The following is a 21,533-nucleotide window of genomic DNA, read 5'->3' on the forward strand; positions in this document are numbered from 1 at the left end:
CGTACCCAACGTCCAACCAACCGCGGCGCTCCATACACAGCGTCCAACCAACCTCGGCGCACCATACGCAGCGTGCAACCAACCTCCGCGCACCATACGCAGCGTGCAACCAACCGCGGTGTACCATACACAACGTCCAACCAACCGCGGCGCACCATACCCAACGTCCAACCAACCACGGTGTACCATACACAGCGTCCAACCAACCTCGGCGCACTATACGCAGCGTTCAACCAACCGTGGCGCACCATACGCAGCGTCCCACCAACCGTGGCGCACCACATTTAGCGTCCAACCAACCACAGCGTACCATATATAGCATCCAACCATCCATGGCGTACCATATATAGCATCCAACCATCCATGGCGTACCATACACAGCGTCCAACCAGCCGTGGCGTACCATACACAGCGTCCAACCAGCCGTGGCGTACCATACACAGCGTCCAACCAGCCGTGGCGTACCATACACAGCGTCCAACCAGCCGTGGCGTACCATACACAGCGTCCAACCAACCGTGGCGTACCATACACAGCGTCCAACCAACCGTGGCGTACCATACACAGCGTCAAACCATACACAGCGTCCAACCACCCATTGGGCACCATACGCAGCGTTCAACCAACCGTGGCGCACCATACGCAGCGTCCCACCAACCGTGGCGCACCACATTTAGCGTCCAACCAACCACAGCGTACCATATATAGCATCCAACCATCCATGGCGTACCATATATAGCATCCAACCATCCATGGCGTACCATACACAGCGTCCAACCAGCCGTGGCGTACCATACACAGCGTCCAACCAGCCGTGGCGGAACCATACACAGCGTCCAACCAGCCGTGGCGGAACCATACACAGCGTCCAACCAGCCGTGGCGTACCATACACAGCGTCCAACCAGCCGTGGCGTACCATACACAGCGTCCAACCAGCCGTGGCGTACCATACACAGCGTCCAACCAGCCGTGGCGTACCATACACAGCGTCCAACCAGCCGTGGCGTACCATACACAGCGTCCAACCAACCGTGGCGTACCATACACAGCGTCCAACCAACCGTGGCGTACTATACACAGCGTCCAACCAACCGCGGCGTACCATGTTTAGCATCCAACCAACCGCGGCGTACCATATTTAGCATCCAACCAACCGCGGCGCACCATATATAGCATCCAACCAACCGCGGCGTACCATACACAGCGTCCAACCAACAGCGACGTACCATACACAGCGTCCAACAGCGGTGTACCATCTAGCAGCCTTACACACTATAGTACTATGTCCAAATGTGCTGTACCATATAATGTCTAACGGACAGTGTGATACCATATAGTGCCCATATAGCAGTGTGATACCATATAGTGCCCATATAGCAGTGTGATACCATATAGTGCCCATATAGCAGTGTGATACCATATAGTGCCCATATAGCAGTGTGATACCATATAGTGCCCATATAGCAGTGTGATACCATATAGTGCCCATATAGCAGTGCGATACCATATAGTGCCCATATAGCAGTGCGATACCATATAGTGCCCATATAGCAGTGCGATACCATATAGTGCCCATATAGCAGTGCGATACCATATAGTGCCCATATAGCAGTGCGATACCATATAGTGCCCATATAGCAGTGCGATACCATATAGTGCCCATATAGCAGTGCGATACCATATAGTGCCCATATAGCAGTGCGATACCATATAGTGCCCATATAGCAGTGTGATACCATATAGTGCCCATATAGCAGTGTGATACCATATAGTGCCCATATAGCAGTGTGATACCATATAGTGCCCATATAGCAGTGCGATACCATATAGTGCCCATATAGCAGTGCGATACCATATAGTGCCCATATAGCAGTGCGATACCATATAGTGCCCATATAGCAGTGCGATACCATATAGTGCCCATATAGCAGTGCGATACCATATAGTGCCCATATAGCAGTGCGATACCATATAGTGCCCATATAGCAGTGTGATACCATATAGTGCCCATATAGCAGTGTGATACCATATAGTGCCCATATAGCAGTGTGATACCATATAGTGCCCATATAGCAGTGTGATACCATATAGTGCCCATATAGCAGTGTGATACCATATAGTGCCCATATAGCAGTGTGATACCATATAGTGCCCATATAGCAGTGTGATACCATATAGTGCCCATATAGCAGTGCGATACCATATAGTGCCCATATAGCAGTGCGATACCATATAGTGCCCATATAGCAGTGTGATACCATAGCCAAACAGCCTTTCCATAATGTTGTCTTTTACAATTTGGCCGCCACCAAAGATACTACACGATCAAGTGCCGAAATAGCAACATCACACAATGCCGAAATACTACCAACATACAGCGACCAAACAGTCCCATACATAAACCAATTAAAAGCATGTGAGACAGTTCGAGGAACCACCAATATGGCCGCACCTCATACACTGGTGGCCACTCTGCTTTCCCAGACTCCTGATGGTCAAGTCAGTTTTCAGCAATATGTCCTCTTTTGTATGGCTGCTGACTCCGTGGACTTACTCCGGCGCCCCCCGCTGTCATCCACCTTTCCCAGAAACAGATATAGCTAAGGAACAATCGCATGTAATACTAAACGTCTTAAGACGCCTCAAGGACTTCTATTAGCTGGAGGTTTGCTTGCGCTCTTTCATCTCTATTTCAGGACTCGCACGCGTCGTGTTAATCCGCACCGCCATTAATACAGAGGCTATAGGACAGCCAGCGTGCCGCCGCCGTGGAGGGAGGACTGGCGTTATCAGAACAGGAAGCCATACAGATGGAGACCCTCATGGGGGCTTCAAAGCCTCGGAGCTGAAGTTATGAGAGCGGAGGCTGCTCAGGGCATTGTGTAGCTCGCTCACAAACAAGAGGCGGCATTCATGTGAGGAAGCGGGACACTATTGTGTGCTCCCTACTGCTCCACCAGCTCCAGACCTCCTGCCGCTACTAATGGTCTCCCTGGGATTCAGCAGGCTCCTCTGTGCGGAGGAGCGCTGTCCACAATATATACAAGTGCCAGCAATACAGCACACGTCATTATAGTCCGTGCATGGCAGCCCCCCTACTGTCACCACAGCACCCCCATAGACCCCATACTGAAACCCAGAAATAGGCCATATACCTTATTGCATGGTTAGAACTATAGCCGCAGTAGCTGCTATGGAGGCCCAGAGATCAAGGAGGTCCACTAAAGTGCAAGAACAGGTCGCTAATCTAAGTGCTACCAGTGGTCCCCACAACACTCCGCAGACTTCTAAAGGTCTATGAACATCTCCTTGCATCGTTCCAGGAACCCTCCAAGATGCTGAAGATCCCATCAAGTAATAAATTCAAGTTTGTCTTATTACTTCAAGACTTATGCTCAGCTTTCTACAACAAGGAGAACACGGAAGGAGCAAAAAGAGCTCTGACTCCGCACCGTCCCTCCATCACCTAATTTTTTCTTAGGATTTCAATAGTCCTGGTGGTCTAGGGTAATAAAAATGCTTAAAGTTAAAATTCCCTGGTGGTCTAAGGTACTGATATCCCTAAAATATTCCACCATCACAATTTTCAAACATTTTCCACAACCTTCCACCCCACTAGGCCACCAGGACTATTAAAATTCTGATTGTGAATTCACTGGTAGTCTAGGTTAGTGAAATGTCTAAGTGTCCACCCTCACCACTCAGACTATTTCTTAAACCTTTCATTTCCCCATGACCACCAGGACTGCTGAAATTCTAATTGCCTAGTAGAATCATACAGAGATAAGATTAACTCCACATTCCCTGGTAGTCTAGGGTAGTGAGATTTCTAGTTGCCCACACTCATCACTTCTTTCTTGAACCTTAAAACTATGATCTAGGACTGTAGTGCAAGTCGACCAAGTGCAGAATGCAAACCTCTAGTAGCCCAAGAATGCTTCCACCGGTTTAGGAGAAATACCCCCCCCCCCCCCTAATGTGCAGGGAAAAGAAAGCAGCAGGAGATGTAACCTACAGCTGCCATCACTTGAGCCTGAGGAGGCTTGCTTAATGTAACTTTGGATGTGCTACAAGGACCTCACAGACCACTATGCAATAAGGGTCACTTACATTCACCACAAGTGAACCTTCAGCGGCCCTTTAAGAAGCCTCCCTGGCGTTACCTCGCTACATGGAGGGAGGGTCTGTCCGCACACCCTATAAAACGGGTGAGCAGCAGCACTGTGCCATCCTACAACGTTCACCCCGCCATATGAAGGATTAGGATCTGATTAGACGGGCTAAATGCTTGAGATATTGGGTAGACGAGGAGACACCATCAGCCTGTGAGCTTTCCATCTGGCACTGCCCAGAATTACAGAACAACCCTGCATTATTTATACTGGTGATAAGTGCCAGCGGTAAACACAAGAAAATGCCAGCGAGCTGCGTCTGGAAGGAGGCATCGCTGAGCAACACAACATGCGGAGCGAGTGACGGGGAACGCTCTGCTAAGGGAGGACATGTTCCAACCACACTGAAGGGTAGAAAGGCTTCATGCCACGTGGGCTGCAGTCAGGATGGGCACACCTACCTAACCCATATGCTGCCAGGTGTGGGAGCTGCATCTATGGGGGTGCAGAGGTATAAAGGGGGGACAGGAGAGTGGTACACACTATATACCGCACTTCTACAGTTACTAAAGCTGCAGTGCCTGCGGCATAGCCCCAAGATCTCTGCCCAGAGGCAGGCGCCAGGATGGGGTAAGTATTAGCGAGATGGATCCCTGCTCCAATTCTAATTTATTTTCATTTATTTACAATGTGATACAGAGCATTAACAGTCACTGTGTACATACATTACTTATCCTGTATTATACTCCAGAGCTGCACTCACTATTCTGCTGGTGGAGTCACTGTGTACATACATTACTTATCCTGTACTGATCCTGAGTTACATTCTGTATTATACTCCAGAGCTGCACTCACTATTCTGCTGGTGGAGTCACTGTGTACATACATTACTTATCCTGTACTGATCCTGAGTTACATCCTGTATTATATTCCAGAGCTGCACTCTCTTTTCTGCTGGTGGAGTCACTGTGTACATACATTACTTATTCTGTACTGATCCTGAGTTACATCCTGTATTATACTCCAGAGCTGCACTCACTGTTCTGCTGATGGAGTTACTGTGTACATACATTACTTATCCTGTACTGATCCTGAGTTACATCCTGTATTATACCCCAGAGCTGCACTCACTGTTCTGCTGATGGAGTTACTGTGTACATACATTACTTATCCTGTACTGATCCTGAGTTACATCCTGTATTATACCCCAGAGCTGCACTCACTGTTCTGCTGATGGAGTTACTGTGTACATACATTACTTATCCTGTACTGATCCTGAGTTACATCCTGTATTATACTCCAGAGCTGCACTCACTGTTCTGCTGATGGAGTTACTGTGTACATACATTACTTATCCTGTACTGATCCTGAGTTACATCCTGTATTATACCCCAGAGCTGCACTCACTGTTCTGCTGATGGAGTTACTGTGTACATACATTACTTATCCTGTACTGATCCTGAGTTACATCCTGTATTATACTCCAGAGCTGCACTCACTGTTCTGCTGATGGAGTTACTGTGTACATACATTACTTATCCTGTACTGATCCTGAGTTACATCCTGTATTATACTCCAGAGCTGCACTCACTATTCTGCTGGTGGAGTCACTGTGTACATACATTACTTATCCTGTACTAATCCCGAGTTACATCCTGTATTATACTCCAGAGCTGCACTCAATATTCTGCTGGTGGAGTCACTGTGTACATACATTACTTATCCTGTAATGATCCTGAGTTACATCCTGTATTATACTCCAGAGCAGCACTCACTATTCTGCTGGTGGAGACACCATGTATATACATTACTTATCCTGTACTGATCCTAAGTTCATCCTATATCATACCCCAGAGCCGCACTCACTATTCTGCTGGTGGAGTCACTGTGTACATACATTACTTATCCTGTACTGATCCTGAGTTACATCATGTATTATACTCCAGAGCTGCCCTCACTATTCTGCTGGTGGAGTCACTGTGTACATACATTACTTATCCTGTACTGATCCTGAGTTACATCCTGTATTATACTCCAGAGCTGCACTCACTATTCTGCTGGAGTCACTGTGTACATACATTAGTTATCCTGTACTGATCCTGAGTTACATCCTGTATTATACTCCAGAGCTGCACTCACTATTCTGCTGGTGGAGTCACTGTGTCCATACATTACTTATCCTGTACTGATCATGAGTTACATCCTGTATTATACCCCAGAGCTGTACTCCACCAGCAGAATAGTAAGTAATACAGGATGTAACTCAGGACCAGTACGGGATAAGTAATGTATGTACACAGTGACTCCACCAGCAGAATAGTGAGTGCAGCTCTGGAGTATAATACAGGATAAGTAATGTATGTACACAGTGACTCCACCAGCAGAATAGTGAGTGCAGCTCTGGAGTATAATACATGATGTAACTCAGGACCAGTACAGGATAAGTAATGTATGTACACAGTGACTCCATCAGCAGAATAGTGAGTGCAGCTCTGGAATATAATGCAGTATCAGTACCAGATAAGTAATGTATGTACACAGTGACTCCACCAGCAGAATAGTGAGTGCAGCTCTGGAGTATAATACATGATGTGACTCAGGACCGGTACAGGATAAGTAATGTACTTCTGAAGTCATCCAACCGTTTCTTCTCATTCCATCTCTGTGTAATGGCGAGCCTTTCCCTATAGGCCGCTGCCCCTGAGGTGCTGGTGGTACTGTAGCTCCCACATTCCAGCATTGCTTTATATATTATTATAACTCCTGGCTTTTTGTGATGACTTTCACTGCGCAGGAATAGCCAGCTGTAATATCCCTGAGGACTCAGAATAAGTGCGAGGGGGATGAGCTGATCGGTGTCATTGGTACGAGGGAACACGGTAAGCGTCCTCGGTTATTAAACCTAACAGTCCACATTATTGTTCCCACAGCTATACGTCTGGTACAACCTGGGAACATCACACGGGACTGAAGGAGAGCGGCACGTTTTACCCAACTCATCACCGGATGTAGGGTTGGCATCACATCCTGATATAAAGGGGAAGGTAACCGCGAACCCGTGTGCGGCAGCAGCTTCAACCAATGAGGGGCCCTTCTGCCAAATCAGTGAGGGTTTGTGTAATGTAGAGACATCTCTGCTCCCAGGAAGAGTGAATAGCGAGAAAGGTGCCCAAGCATCATTATAACAGTCTCCGGGGGGTCTACAGTTGGTCTCCGGGGGTCTACAGTTGGTCTCCGGGGGGGGTCTACAGTTGGTCTCCGGGGGGTCTACAGTTGGTCTCCGGGGGTCTACAGTTGGTCTCCGGGGGGGGTCTACAGTTGGTCTCCGGGGGGGGTCTACAGTTGGTCTCCGGGGGGGGTCTACAGTTGGTCTCCGGGGGGGGTCTACAGTTGGTCTCCGGGGGGGGTCTACAGTTGGTCTCCGGGGGGGTCTACAGTTGGTCTCCGGGGGGGTCTACAGTTGGTCTCCGGGGGGGTCTACAGTTGGTCTCCGGGGGGGTCTACAGTTGGTCTCCGGGGGGGTCTACAGTTGGTCTCCGGGGGGGTCTACAGTTGGTCTCCGGGGGGGTCTACGGCATGCAGAGAAACTGCAATAACCTTGCCAGCTCTAGGCTTGCATTTCTCCAGCTTGAGGTAATGATCCTACTAACGTATGAACATAATAGAAGTGGCTTGGCAGTGCTCGACTCTACCCCAAACTCCCACTGCCACCATAGCACAGGGTTTTCCCATACAGATGGACAAACTAAACTACTTCTGGTGCTCCCTTTATAGAGAACAGAGCGGAGGTCTGCATGCCCGTCCTCGGCTGCCCACCACTGCAGGACCTGCCAGGGCTGTATGCCTACCAGCTGTGCCCCCTTCAATCAACCAGTCGCTCCCTGTATCCGGTGTGCATGATGGAAACACCTTTAAATAGAAAAGGTGAATTCAATGAAGGACGCAATGACCAGGAAATGTGAGCGGGGGACGAGTAGACCCCTCTTGTCTGGATAGGTGGGCCCCATACCCGTCAGTCATCTAGGATATGATGCCAATAGCCCTATAAGAGGGGGTAACTTGGGTTGACGTTTCCCCTTGCAGATCTATGACCCGTTAGGTCACCGTTTAAGGGGTCCCTTTATAGCAGCGGTGTAAGAGCCCCGCTACAGAAAGCGATGACCATTCAGCTTATCGCTGGATCGCAGGAATCTCAGCAATGATTGTTCAGTGGACATGCTGCCAACGAATGTACCATGAATGATAATTCGTTTGCTTATCATTCGTCATTCAGTTCGCACAGGCATAAAAATCAAGACGATCGTCCTGTGTAAAGAGGTGTGTTGGCGGTGAACGGAGGCGGGCGGCCGGAGCGATCTCCAATCAGCTCCACCTCCTTTCACGGGAGCGATTACTGTGGGGGCGATCCTCAGGGGTTGCATCAGTCGTGCCGTGTAATGGAGTCCGGACTAAACCAATCATTACTTCATAGGACATTATCGGTGCGGCTCCCATCGGCAGTGATGCAAATCTGGGCAGAGATCCGGGGGAACAGGCAGAGCCCTTGGTGAGGGCGGATACAAACCAGTGCAGAATAAAGTCACCGACTACTCAGCAGCAGCTCACAATACTGCTGAGGAGCAAGTGCAGTAAACCTCCATCTTCCTGAGCCAACAGACCACGTTCCATAGGCCGTGTCCACACGGGATGGGACTGCCAAAGATGTCCTGTACAGACTCCCCACACAGACAAGCTGCAACATCTACAGCATCAGCAAAGTGGGGGAGATTAAAAAAAGGTCGAGAAAAACTGCGCTGCGGAAACTGACCTGCGGGGCGGCAGTGCGGATCCCACCTCTTCAATGAGGGGGTGAATTTCAGACCAAAAAGGTGCATTTTCCGCTGCGGACGTTCCACAACAGACCCGCCCCATGTGGGTATAGCCTTGCAATTCGCCTATAGGTGACTACGACTTTCTCAACTGAATCCTATTTGCAAACTAAAGTATGTGATAATCAATGGCTGAAAACAGAGAATGTAGCTCCAACAAGACCACCGGGATGGCAATTTAAAAGGACCCTCCTCTCCTAGACATAGAAAGATGGCCGCCCTGCTTCTTTGACTACCTGATGGACTAATGATGTATCCTAATGCAGTGCTCCGGGAGGGGCGGGCGACTAGCGCCTCACACCAGCGGGCGGGCGTCTACCATGTTCTGATGTACAGCACGCATCCGGCAGTCAGAGAAGCCGTGCGGCCATCTTTGTTTGTCCTGGACTGCAGGGTCCCTTTAAGCCATTCTAGCACATTCTGCGCAGCAGCCACGTCCTGCACCCACCTGTCGTGTTCTGTGGTCCTTCGAGATTGACATTCACAAAGAAGCGGATACTTTCCCCAGATACGATGGAAGAATGGACAGTATCGAACAGCTCCTCTCCTCCTCCCCCTTCTTCCTCTTTGTTGTCGCAGCCGTCATCTGTGTCGCACTTAAGGTAACCTGCAAACAAACATAAGACATGTGAGAGGGGTCCCGGAGGACAGTCCGCCAAATGAGGATTTATGACCGACACTTCACTGGTAAACAGGGAGTATCTTAGTATTACGAAGCGGGCTCAAGGGGCAACACTAACCCCGATGCAAAATATATATTCTACATTACATAGTAAAAGGTTATACTTAATGTTATAGACTGAATGGCTCCTTTATTAGAGCCGACCGTCCTTTTACGATTGCCGCGTCCCTGTATGTAAATTCTCCCCGTGACCCCGGAGTGCGGCATAAAGTCACGTGACAAGTGACCGTGGATCAGTTTCAGTGTGAATCCACATTAGATTGGAAGATCCAGCAATCTGAGTGACTTCCAACAAGGCCGGTCACCAAGGGAATCATCCTGTAAAAGGGAATCCCCCATTTTTTGTTTTGGCCAGAGCCTTCAGGGCGCTAAAAACAAACAGAACTAACGGATAAGCCTAGTTCAAAAAGAAATAAAAACCTCTATCCGCAAAGATAGAAGCTGGGGTAGAAGCCTTAACCCCCCACCAGACTGCCATGTGCCACCAGTCGCGGGTCCGGGGGTTCAGCACACTGTGGTAAGAGTGAGAGAAGAGACGTGCCCCACTACCACGTGCCGTTCAGCCTAACGGCGGGCAGAAAGAGGCCTCCGAGGCACTACCTGGGCACTGCCACCACCGCCAGGGAGGGACCCCAGGGTGCAGGACCAACACAGAGCGCAACGGTCAGCCAGGGAGACAGGAAAGGTAGCCCAGACTTCATCCAGTGGCTCCTGGCCGGAGTCTTACACCCTCAGTAACACCCTATGCCCATGGGGGTGAAGGGCGAGGTGCCCTGCAGTCCCATGACAAATCCAATTGTTATTCCATCACAACCCACTCCATGGACAGGAACGGGGGTGGCGCTGGGTATTCCCACCTTTAAAGAGCCAGAAGGAGTTCCAGTTTCCTGCCCGATGGGAGGCAGGCTGTCTCATGGGTACCGTCATGGGTGTAAGGGACGGAGTGAGTAATAAGCGGCGTTCTACACCATTAATGGCCAAAACACACATTAGGGTGAAACAAAACAGCTATTTTATATCTCTGTGGTCATTGTGAAATGTGCCTGAGGGTATTGGAGAGCGAGTGTGTACGTACGGGCATAGGTGCCCTCAGTCACTGGGTGCTGCCCACCGAGCACCGCAGACAAAAACAGCTCAGTACTGGAGTGTCGCAATACTCTGCTTCTACACAAAGACACCTATTAAATCAATTGTTTCTTCACTTCATATGGCATTTAAATATGGCCGCCGGCCAAGGAGAAATACCGTCTGTGCGAGTGTCATTAACCCCTGCGTGGGTGGCAGTCCCAGGCACAAACTATGATCTTTTCCAACTCGCTTGGGTCTGAAATCCTGAATTTTCCCACAGAACAAGCTGTGTGGAGCAGCAGGGTACTTGACTGTACAGCGCCCGCTCATCACAACCATTCCCAACATCCTCCTCTGACCCCTTTTAGTGACGAATTGCTTCTATCCGCAGGGTCTCCTATCGCTGGAGGCCTTCCTACCATTCTCAGTAGACTCTCCACACCGCTGCACAAGAAAATCCCACAAGTCCCTGCCCGGGTCATAAGCCCGCTCTCATGTGCGGTACGTGGGGCTTCCTGAGAAAGGATGTGGGGGCAAAGGAGGCCTGGGAACGTTGAATCTTAACACGTAATCCTTCTCCACTGCCCGGTGTAAAGGCACTGCTGGCCGGGCGGAGCACACGCGTGTATGCGGGAGTCGGGGGGAATAGCCGTCGGACCAATGTTGGTGGCATGGGCACCTCTAGGGCTTACCCACACAAGCGTATGTCTAGTCCGTGGGCGCGGCTTACGGCACACCGAGTCATTACACTCAATAGGACTATTCCGACATGCAGGGTTTTTGCAGCATCTCCTATTCTGTGAGACAGTCGACGACTCGAGTCAACGGGTGCAGCATGAGAAAAGCTGAGCATTAGACGGGACTCAGGAGGGAACACTGAAATATGCGCGATTACAATGGATCAGGCGTTGCAGACCGAAATCGGACACTCCTGTGAATAAGGCCTTGTTTACTCGGGCGCGGACGCCATGAATCCGCGAATCTTGGACCGATATTGCAGGCGATTTGCTAGACAGCAGCGAGCTGAACAAGCGTGATGAGAATGAAAAACACTAAATAAACCGCATCACCCTCACATGTAGGCGCAATTTTTAACTTGCCAATAGCAAATAATGGGCACGTTTTTGCGATCTCACAGACAAATCGGAGCGGTTACATTTTTTCCGTACAGGTTTTGCCCCCTGAAGCCGTACACAGACGGGCTGCTAGTGGTAGGTGTGGCCCGACAATCCCGTATACAAGAGCCTGACGTCTGACTATATCCATAGCGACCGGTCTGTCACATTGTGGCGACTACTCTGCTCATCACAGTAACTTGGCCGCCATCATTTCGTGTTGCATTAGTAATCCAGCGTTTTCGCATTTCTAACACGATCTACAATCATACAGGCGTTACACGAAATATTATAAAATACCGCTCACAATCCATAGGCCAAGCATCGGCCACATCCCATTCATAGACATGAACCCCCTAATCAGCGCCGCCTCCTCTGGGACTTAGCGCTCCCACACACTTGCGGTTTTTTTTTTTTTTTGGTTTTTTTTTAAAACTCTGCGGGTTTTTTTTACGCGATTGTCAATGGGACTTTGTAATGATAAAAACGCATCGCACAAAAATCGCAAAGTACAATCTTGTGTTGCGTTCTTAACATTAGAAAGTCCCATAGACATTAGCGTAAAAAAAAAACGCGTGTGTGTGGGAGCCCTAAACCCATCTCCCTCCAGGACCCCCTCATCCAATCGCTCTCATTAATGACTCCGTAATCTTATTCCGTGAGCGTCCTGCGGCTCTCATCGTCATCTGCGCCTTCGCATTTATTACGAGAGCGCTCTTCCATCCTATTCATCGAGGAGACCCCATTTGCAAACTGGAGTGTCGCCTTTTAACGAGCGCACAATCAAAGGAGCTGGTGCGCAATTAATGTAAACAACACAGCAAGTGGGCCAAATGTGGCCCAAACCGTAGAACGCAGCGGCAGACGCGGCACTTTGAAGGCGCTCGGGAAATAAAAGTCACAGCGTAGGAGGAATCCCCAGCCGCAGGCTCACAGCACTGAAGCAAATGGCAATTCGGTTTAGAAAATTCATTAGAGGTTTTTAATAAAATTCCAGATTTTGTTCTCCTCCTTAATATTAACCCCTTCCTATCACAGCCATTTTTCATCCATGCCATCTTGATTGCTTGTATAGTACACTGAAATACCTCTGTATTACGGCTGCCATCCTATTACACCAGGGGCACGGTATAATAGGTAGACCATGACGGCAGGCCTGCACTCCGCCTCCAGCTGCCATGGCAACAGCTTAGCATCCTCAGGGGTGATTGGTGACAGGGAGTCCCCTTCCCTCTCTAACCACTTGAATGCCGTGGTCAGCCCTGACTGTGTCATCTAAGGGGATGAAAAGCTGGAATTGGAGTCTTCAATGTTGAATACCGCAGTTATGTGCGACGGCTCCATATACACCTTCTGACATTACGATAGACATGTACATGACTATATAAAGATCCAATGTGGGGAAAGGGTTAACCCCTACATTCAGTCACTGCAGCCCCAGGAATTGTACTGAATGTTAAAAGGAAGCTGACTTTTCTAACCTCGGCGATCAGCTGTTCTTGCCAAGAGGAGTGCAGCCAGTTATACATCTTCCCTGCAGTGGCCACTACAGGAAAAATGTGGTATTGCATGTGGGACATTAAAGGAGATGTCCCGAGGCAGCAAGTGGGTCTATACACTTCTGTATGGCCATAATAATGCACTTTGTAATATACATTGTGCATTAATTATGAGCCATACAGAAGTTATAAAAAGTTTTTTACTTACCTGCTCCGTTGCTAGCGTCCTCGTCTCCATGGTGCCGACTAATTTTTGGCCTCCGATGGCCAAATTAGCCGCGCTTGCGCAGTCCGGGTCTTCAGCAGTCTTCTATGGAGCCGCTCGTGCCAGAGAGCGGCTCCGTGTAGCTCCGCCCCGTCACGTGCCGATTCCAGCCAATCAGGAGGCTGGAATCGGCAGTGGACCGCACAGAAGAGCTGCGGTCCACGAAGACAGAGGATCCCGGCGGCCATCTTCAGCAGGTGAGTATGAAGACGCCGGACCGCCGGGATTCAGGTAAGCGCTGTGCGGGTGGTTTTTTTAACCCCTGCATCGGGGTTGTCTCGCGCCGAACGGGGGGGGGGTTGAAAAAAAAAAAAACCCGTTTCGGCGCGGGACATCTCCTTTAAAGGAGATGTCCCGAGGCAGCAAGTGGGTCTATACACTTCTGTATGGCCATAATAATGCACTTTGTAATATACATTGTGCATTAATTATGAGCCATACAGAAGTTATAAAAAGTTTTATACTTACCTGCTCCGTTGCTGGCGTCCTCGTCTCCATGGTGCCGACTAATTTTCGCCCTCCGATGGCCAAATTAGCCGCGCTTGCGCAGTCCGGGTCTTCTCCTCTTCTCTATGGGGCTCCGTGTAGCTCCGTGTAGCTCCGCCCCGTCACGTGCCGATTCCAGCCAATCAGGAGGCTGGAATCGGCAATGGACCGCACAGAAGCCCTGCGGTCCATGAAGACAGAGGATCCCGGCGGCCATCTTCAGCAGGTGAGTATGAAGACGCCGGACCGCCGGGATTCAGGTAAGCGCTGTGCGGGTGGGTTTTTTAACCCCTGCATCGGGGTTGTCTCGCGCCGAACGGGGGGGGGGGTTTAAAAAAAAAAAAACCCCGTTTCGGCGCGGGACATCTCCTTTAAAGTGTAATACATGTAGAGGCCGAGTCCGCCACAGCGAGCGCTGTTCTTCATAAGCAGTTTTCCACAGTGATAGTGAGGAGTCCCTTATGGAGTACTCTCTTCCGTGGCATCCGTATGCTCCGATAGGACACATGGAGAAGAACCGCCATCATGACACACTGCTAAAAAAACATCTCGGTTTGCCAAGCAGCGTCTCCTGTCAACCTTCTCTGCACACGGGTATCAAGATATGAAGAAAGGAAAAAGAGCTGAACCGCAGAAACGTTCTGCTTCCTTTTATCCTAAATCTCCTGATGTTTTTGCTGCCTGAGCGGTGGAGCCCGAAAACAAGAAGCCGTCTACGTTACGGACATACACAGTCCCGCCGACCGGTTTTCATTCGCAAGGCAGTTTATTAAAATTTGATCTAGGCCTCTTAAAACAATAAGCCCAGCGGTACTAAGCCGTCCTCTCACCTAGCCACCGGTGATTCTGCCGAAAATTTTTTTCCAGAACAGTTACCAACTGACCTCTGCAGCCAATCAGAGGCCTCAGAAGTCAGATACCATTCCCCCGGCATCATGGCTCCCTGTAGCTTAGTGGTGATGCCAGGAGATCGGTACCTAACTGCTACCCCCTGAGCTCTGCAGAGTCTATGCTAGCCCCCATCATTCTTGCACTTCCCATTTGGTAGTGGCATGATGGCATCATGTAGCAAACATCAGGAGTTCAATTACCGACCTCAGAAATATCCTTCTGGAGGGCAAATACATGGCTAGCCTTAGCCATGTGTGATACATGCCATTACACAGGGTGCTGGCCACCAGGAGGACGTAAGCTGGGAATGATCACCCTCCCTTAAGTCCAACTGGCCAAATGACCTTCTTGTGGCAGCGTCTTGTGGAGCTACTTGAATCCTCCTCCTCCTCCTCCTCCACCAGGCTCTATTTCTGTCCCTCTGATGTTCTGACACACTGTTGTAAAACCAATCAACTTGATTCTAGGGCTTTATGAGCTTGGTTCTGGAGCTGTATTTATGTAATGAGATTGTTTGTAGGACTGTATTTATGCTATGAGCTTAGTTCTGTTATTGTAGCCATGAAGTGACCTTGGTCCTGGTGCCGTATTTATATTATCAGCTTGGTTCTGGTGTAGTGTTTTTATTTATATATTTTATTATTATTATTACTACCGCAGATGCAGCGCCAAAGAAAATTTCGCAGCGGGTACTGTTTGTTCCGACCCCGACTAGTTTTGTTGTGCACTGCCTATCAAAAATCTCACTTTTATAACTATAAAGAGCTTCCCCTGCTACAGAATGAACTGGTGGAGGCTTTACCCCATCTGTGCAACCACTTGGCATTGTGCAGACGTTGTGCGTTTAGCCACTTGGTCATAGAAACACAATCCAGGACTCTCCTAAAGAACACTTCTTGTACGGAGACGTCTTCCGGAGGGAGTGTACTGACTTAAGTAAGGTTAACCGCTAAGATAATAACAGGACTGTTTATGTGCTTTCTCCAGGGCACGGCTGGCAACAGGTTGGCCGCTGTCACCTGCAGAAGACATTATTCCCGATGACTTCATAGTAGACGCCGGACTTGGGAAGCGCAATTGAGGAATTTCTGGAATGAAAAGACAAATGTCTGTAATGCTGATAACATCCCTGGAGCCCCGCGGTGTTACAGGACCCGTTATAGAGCAGATCACCACATAGCGGGTTGTCACCGCCATCTGCTCGCCGAGGCCGTATGATGTACGTTACCAGAGGAAAGCCTACAAAACCAAGACACAGCACTAGACTAAAACCAAGGCAGCCTTAGGAGCCGCCGACCAGATATCCGCCAAGAGACATTTACCCCATTACACGCATGCGCTCCCGTTACTTATTACAGGGTCAGCAAACCTGTACCAGATCAGAAGGCATTGCTGGAACCAGGATGGAGAGCAGCGAGCCCCTTGGTCAGGAGGCCCCAACAGCCCAAAAAAAAGCAGGAGAAATAGCTATAAAACCCTTATTCTCTAGGAAATTGCCAAAAGCAAACTTGTGTAATCAACTCCACAGTGACGGAGACTACTTCTGGGGGTACCACCTCTCCTTGTAGAGATCCAGGAGGGGTTTATCATTACGTAAAATCCCGTTTGAAGCCCACATTACAGGACGATATAGGGAGGGAGAGGAACGTGTGGGGTCTCTGTAGGTAGAACAATAACAACATCCTCACAGGGGTTTCTATAGACACCAAATATAACAGAAGCCACTGAAAGTCTATGATTGAAGCAAACAGATGAAGCAGCAAATCACAATGAGGGAATTATTATGGGGTATTAAACTATCCGAATATAAACTGGGAAGCCGAAACCTGCGGATCTCAGGAAGGTAATACGCTTCAGTCAATGACTAAAGAGAATACTTTTACCCGACTTGTACAGGAGGCAACTAGGGGGATGGCCACCTAATACTAACCAACAGACCTGACAGAATAATAGGGGTGCAGGTCAGGGGCACCTGGGAAATAGTGAACATATAATACATTTCCACTTGTATTTCAAGCAGGAGTTTTAATTGGAAAACTATGAAAATACTAAACTTTAGAAGGGCAAAATTCGATCAGTTTAGAGCATCGCTAATGTGGTACTGATATCCAAAAAAGGCTAAAAAAAATGAACCTGGTAACTACAGGCCGGTAAGTCTAACTTCTGTTGTGGGTAGAATGTTTGAGGGGTTTCTAAGGGATGCCATCCTGGAGGACCTCAAGAAAATGGCTGTATAACTCTGTATCAGCATGGGTTTATGAGAGATTGCTCCTGTCAAACCAACCTGATCAGCTTCTACGAGAAGGTAAGTTCTAGACTGGACCAGGGAGAGTCACTGGATCTCGTGTTTCTGGACATTGCCAAAGTGTCTGATACTGCGCCATATAAAAGGTTGGTACATCAAATGAGAATGTTTGGGCTGGGCGAGAATTGGGTAAGTAACTGGTCAGTGATAGAAAGCAGAGGGTGGTTATAAATGCTACATACTCTGATTGGGTCATCGTTACTAGAGGGGTACTACAGGGGGCAGTAGTGGAGGGGTCATAGTTACCAGTGGGCTACCACATGGAGCAGTACTGAGCGTTATTTATTAATGACCTGGTAGAAAAATTACACTGTAAAATATCAATTACTTTACATAGTTTTGTGTCATCTGCAAATATTAACACAGAAGGACACAGGACAGTAAACAGCTGCAAGAGGATCTGGATAAGTTGGGGGAAGAAAAGTGGCAAATGCGGTTTACACTGATAAATGTAAGGTTCTGCACCCGGGCCAAGGAAATAGATGTCACCATTACACACTAAATGGGAAACCACTGGGGAACACTGACATGGAGAAGGACTTGGGGGGTTTAGTTATCTGTAAACTTAACTGGAGCAACCAGTGTCAGGCAGCTGCTGCCAAGGCAAATAAGATCATGAGGTGCATCAGAAGAAATCTAGAGGCGCATGATGAGAACATTGTTCTTCCTCTTTACAAGTCACCGGTCAGATCAAACATGGAATATTGTGGACAGTTTTGGGCACCGATACTCAAGGAGGACATATCAGAGCTTGAGCGAGTACAAAGGTGGGCAACTAAAGTAATACATGGAATGGACGGACTACAATACCCAGAGAGGTAATAAAAAATGGGGTTATTAAGTTTAGAAAAAAAAAAAAAAAAAGACAGCTGAGGGGCGCTCTAATATCTATAATATATCAGGGGACAATACAGAGATCTCTCCCATCATCTATTATACCCAGGACTGTAACAAGGGGGCGCTCTAATAACTATGTATAAATATATCAGGGGACAATACAGAGATCTCTCCCATCATCTATTTATACCCAGGACTGTAACAAAGGGGGTGCTCTAATAACTATGCATAAATATATCAGGGGACAATACAGAGATCTCTCCCATCATCTATTTATACCCAGGACTGTAACAAGGGGGCGCTCTAACAACTATGTATACATATATCAGGGGACAATACAGAGATCTCTCCCATCATCTATTATACCCAGGACTGTAACAAAGGGGCGCTCTAATAACTATGTATAAATATATCAGGGGACAATACAGAGATCTCCCATCATCTATTATACCCAGGACTGTAACAAGGGGGCGCTCTAATAACTATGTATAAATATATCAGGGGACAGTACAGAGATCTCTCCCATCATCTATTTATATCCAGGACTGTAACAAGGGGGTGCTCTAATAACTATGTATAGATATATCAGGGTCAGTACAGAGATCTCCCATCATCTATTATACCCAGGACTGTAACAAGGGGGTGCTCTAATAACTATGCATAAATATATCAGGGGACAATACAGAGATCTCTCCCATCATCTATTATACCCAGGACTGTAACAAGGGGGCGCTCTAATAACTATGTATACATATCAGGGGACAATACAGAGATCTCTCCCATTATCTATTATACCAAGGGCTGTAACAAGGTGGTGCTCTAATAACTATGTATAAATATATCAGGGGACAATACAGAGATCTCTCCCATCATCTATTTATATCCAAGACTGTAACAAGGGGGCGCTCTAATAACTATGTATAAATATATCAGTGGACAATACAGAGATCTCCCATCATCTATTATACTCAGGGCTGTAACAAGGGGGCGCTCTAATAACTATGTATAAATATATCAGGGTACAGTACAGAGATCTCTCCCATCATCTATTATACCCAGGACTGTAACAAGGGGGCGCTCTAATAACTATGTATAGCTATATCAGGGGCCAATACAGAGATCTCTCCCATCATCTATTTATATCCAGGACTGTAACAAGGGGGCGCTCTAATAACTATGTATAAATATATCAGGGGCCAATACAGAGATCTCTCCCATCATCTATTTATATCCAGGACTGTAACAAGGGGGCGCTCTAATAACCATGTATAAATATATCAGGGGCCAATACAGAGATATCTCACATCATCTATTATACCCAGGACTGTAACAAGGGGGCGCTCTAATAACTATGTATAAATATATCAGGGGACAGTACAGAGATCTCTCCCATCATCTATTATACGGACTGTAACAAGGGGGCGCTCTAATAACTATGTATAGATATATCAGGGGCCAATACAGAGCTCTCTCCCATCATCTATTTATATCCAGGACTGTAACAAGGGGGCGCTCTAATAACTATGTATAAATATATCAGGGGCCAATACAGAGATCTCTCCCATCATCTATTTATATCCAGGACTGTAACAAGGGGGCGCTCTAATAACTATGTATAAATATATCAGGGGCCAATACAGAGATCTCTCCCATCATCTATTATACCCAGGACTGTAACAAGGGGGCGCTCTAATAACTATGTATACATATCAGGGGACAATACAGAGATCTCTCCCATTATCTATTATACCAAGGGCTGTAACAAGGTGGTGCTCTAATAACTATGTATAAATATATCAGGGGACAATACAGAGATCTCTCCCATCATCTATTTATATCCAGGACTGTAACAAGGGGGCGCTCTAATAACTATGTATAAATATATCAGGGGACAATACAGAGATCTCCCATCATCTATTATACCCAGGACTGTAACAAGGGGGCGCTCCAATAACTATGTATAAATATATCAGTGGACAATACAGAGATCTCCCATCATCTATTATACCCAGGGCTGTAACAAGGGGGCGCTCTAATAACTATGTATAAATATATCAGGGGACAGTACAGAGATCTCTCCCATCATCTATTATACCAAGGGCTGTAACAAGGTGGTGCTCTAATAACTATGTATAAATATATCAGGGGACAATACAGAGATCTCTCCCATCATCTATTTATATCCAAGACTGTAACAAGGGGGCGCTCTAATAACTATGTATAAATATATCAGTGGACAATACAGAGATCTCCCATCATCTATTATACTCAGGGCTGTAACAAGGGGGCGCTCTAATAACTATGTATAAATATATCAGGGTACAGTACAGAGATCTCTCCCATCATCTATTATACCCAGGACTGTAACAAGGGGGCGCTCTAATAACTATGTATAGCTATATCAGGGGCCAATACAGAGATCTCTCCCATCATCTATTTATATCCAGGACTGTAACAAGGGGGCGCTCTAATAACTATGTATAAATATATCAGGGGCCAATACAGAGATCTCTCCCATCATCTATTTATATCCAGGACTGTAACAAGGGGGCGCTCTAATAACCATGTATAAATATATCAGGGGCCAATACAGAGATATCTCACATCATCTATTATACCCAGGACTGTAACAAGGGGGCGCTCTAATAACTATGTATAAATATATCAGGGGACAGTACAGAGATCTCTCCCATCATCTATTATACGGACTGTAACAAGGGGGCGCTCTAATAACTATGTATAGATATATCAGGGGCCAATACAGAGCTCTCTCCCATCATCTATTTATATCCAGGACTGTAACAAGGGGGCGCTCTAATAACTATGTATAAATATATCAGGGGCCAATACAGAGATCTCTCCCATCATCTATTTATATCCAGGACTGTAACAAGGGGGCGCTCTAATAACTATGTATAAATATATCAGGGGCCAATACAGAGATCTCTCCCATCATCTATTATACCCAGGACTGTAACAAGGGGGCGCTCTAATAACTATGTATACATATCAGGGGACAATACAGAGATCTCTCCCATTATCTATTATACCAAGGGCTGTAACAAGGTGGTGCTCTAATAACTATGTATAAATATATCAGGGGACAATACAGAGATCTCTCCCATCATCTATTTATATCCAGGACTGTAACAAGGGGGCGCTCTAATAACTATGTATAAATATATCAGGGGACAATACAGAGATCTCCCATCATCTATTATACCCAGGACTGTAACAAGGGGGCGCTCCAATAACTATGTATAAATATATCAGTGGACAATACAGAGATCTCCCATCATCTATTATACCCAGGGCTGTAACAAGGGGGCGCTCTAATAACTATGTATAAATATATCAGGGGACAGTACAGAGATCTCTCCCATCATCTATTATACCCAGGACT

General features: G+C 47.5%; 1 protein-coding gene across 2 annotated transcripts in view; it reads right to left on the bottom strand.

Annotated features, from left to right (window-relative positions):
- Positions 1-21,533, bottom strand: part of SLC4A11 (solute carrier family 4 member 11) — a 169,344-nt gene that overhangs the window by 97,015 nt on the left and 50,796 nt on the right. For both annotated transcript variants that reach the window (XM_066572917.1, XM_066572916.1), the window contains exon 3: positions 9,431-9,589. In XM_066572917.1, coding sequence (XP_066429014.1) covers positions 9,431-9,589 — 159 coding nt within the window. The remainder of the gene's footprint in view (positions 1-9,430; positions 9,590-21,533) is intronic.

The sequence above is a fragment of the Eleutherodactylus coqui genome, chromosome 7, assembly GCF_035609145.1.
Source record: "Eleutherodactylus coqui strain aEleCoq1 chromosome 7, aEleCoq1.hap1, whole genome shotgun sequence".
Lineage (NCBI taxonomy): Eukaryota > Metazoa > Chordata > Amphibia > Anura > Eleutherodactylidae > Eleutherodactylus > Eleutherodactylus coqui.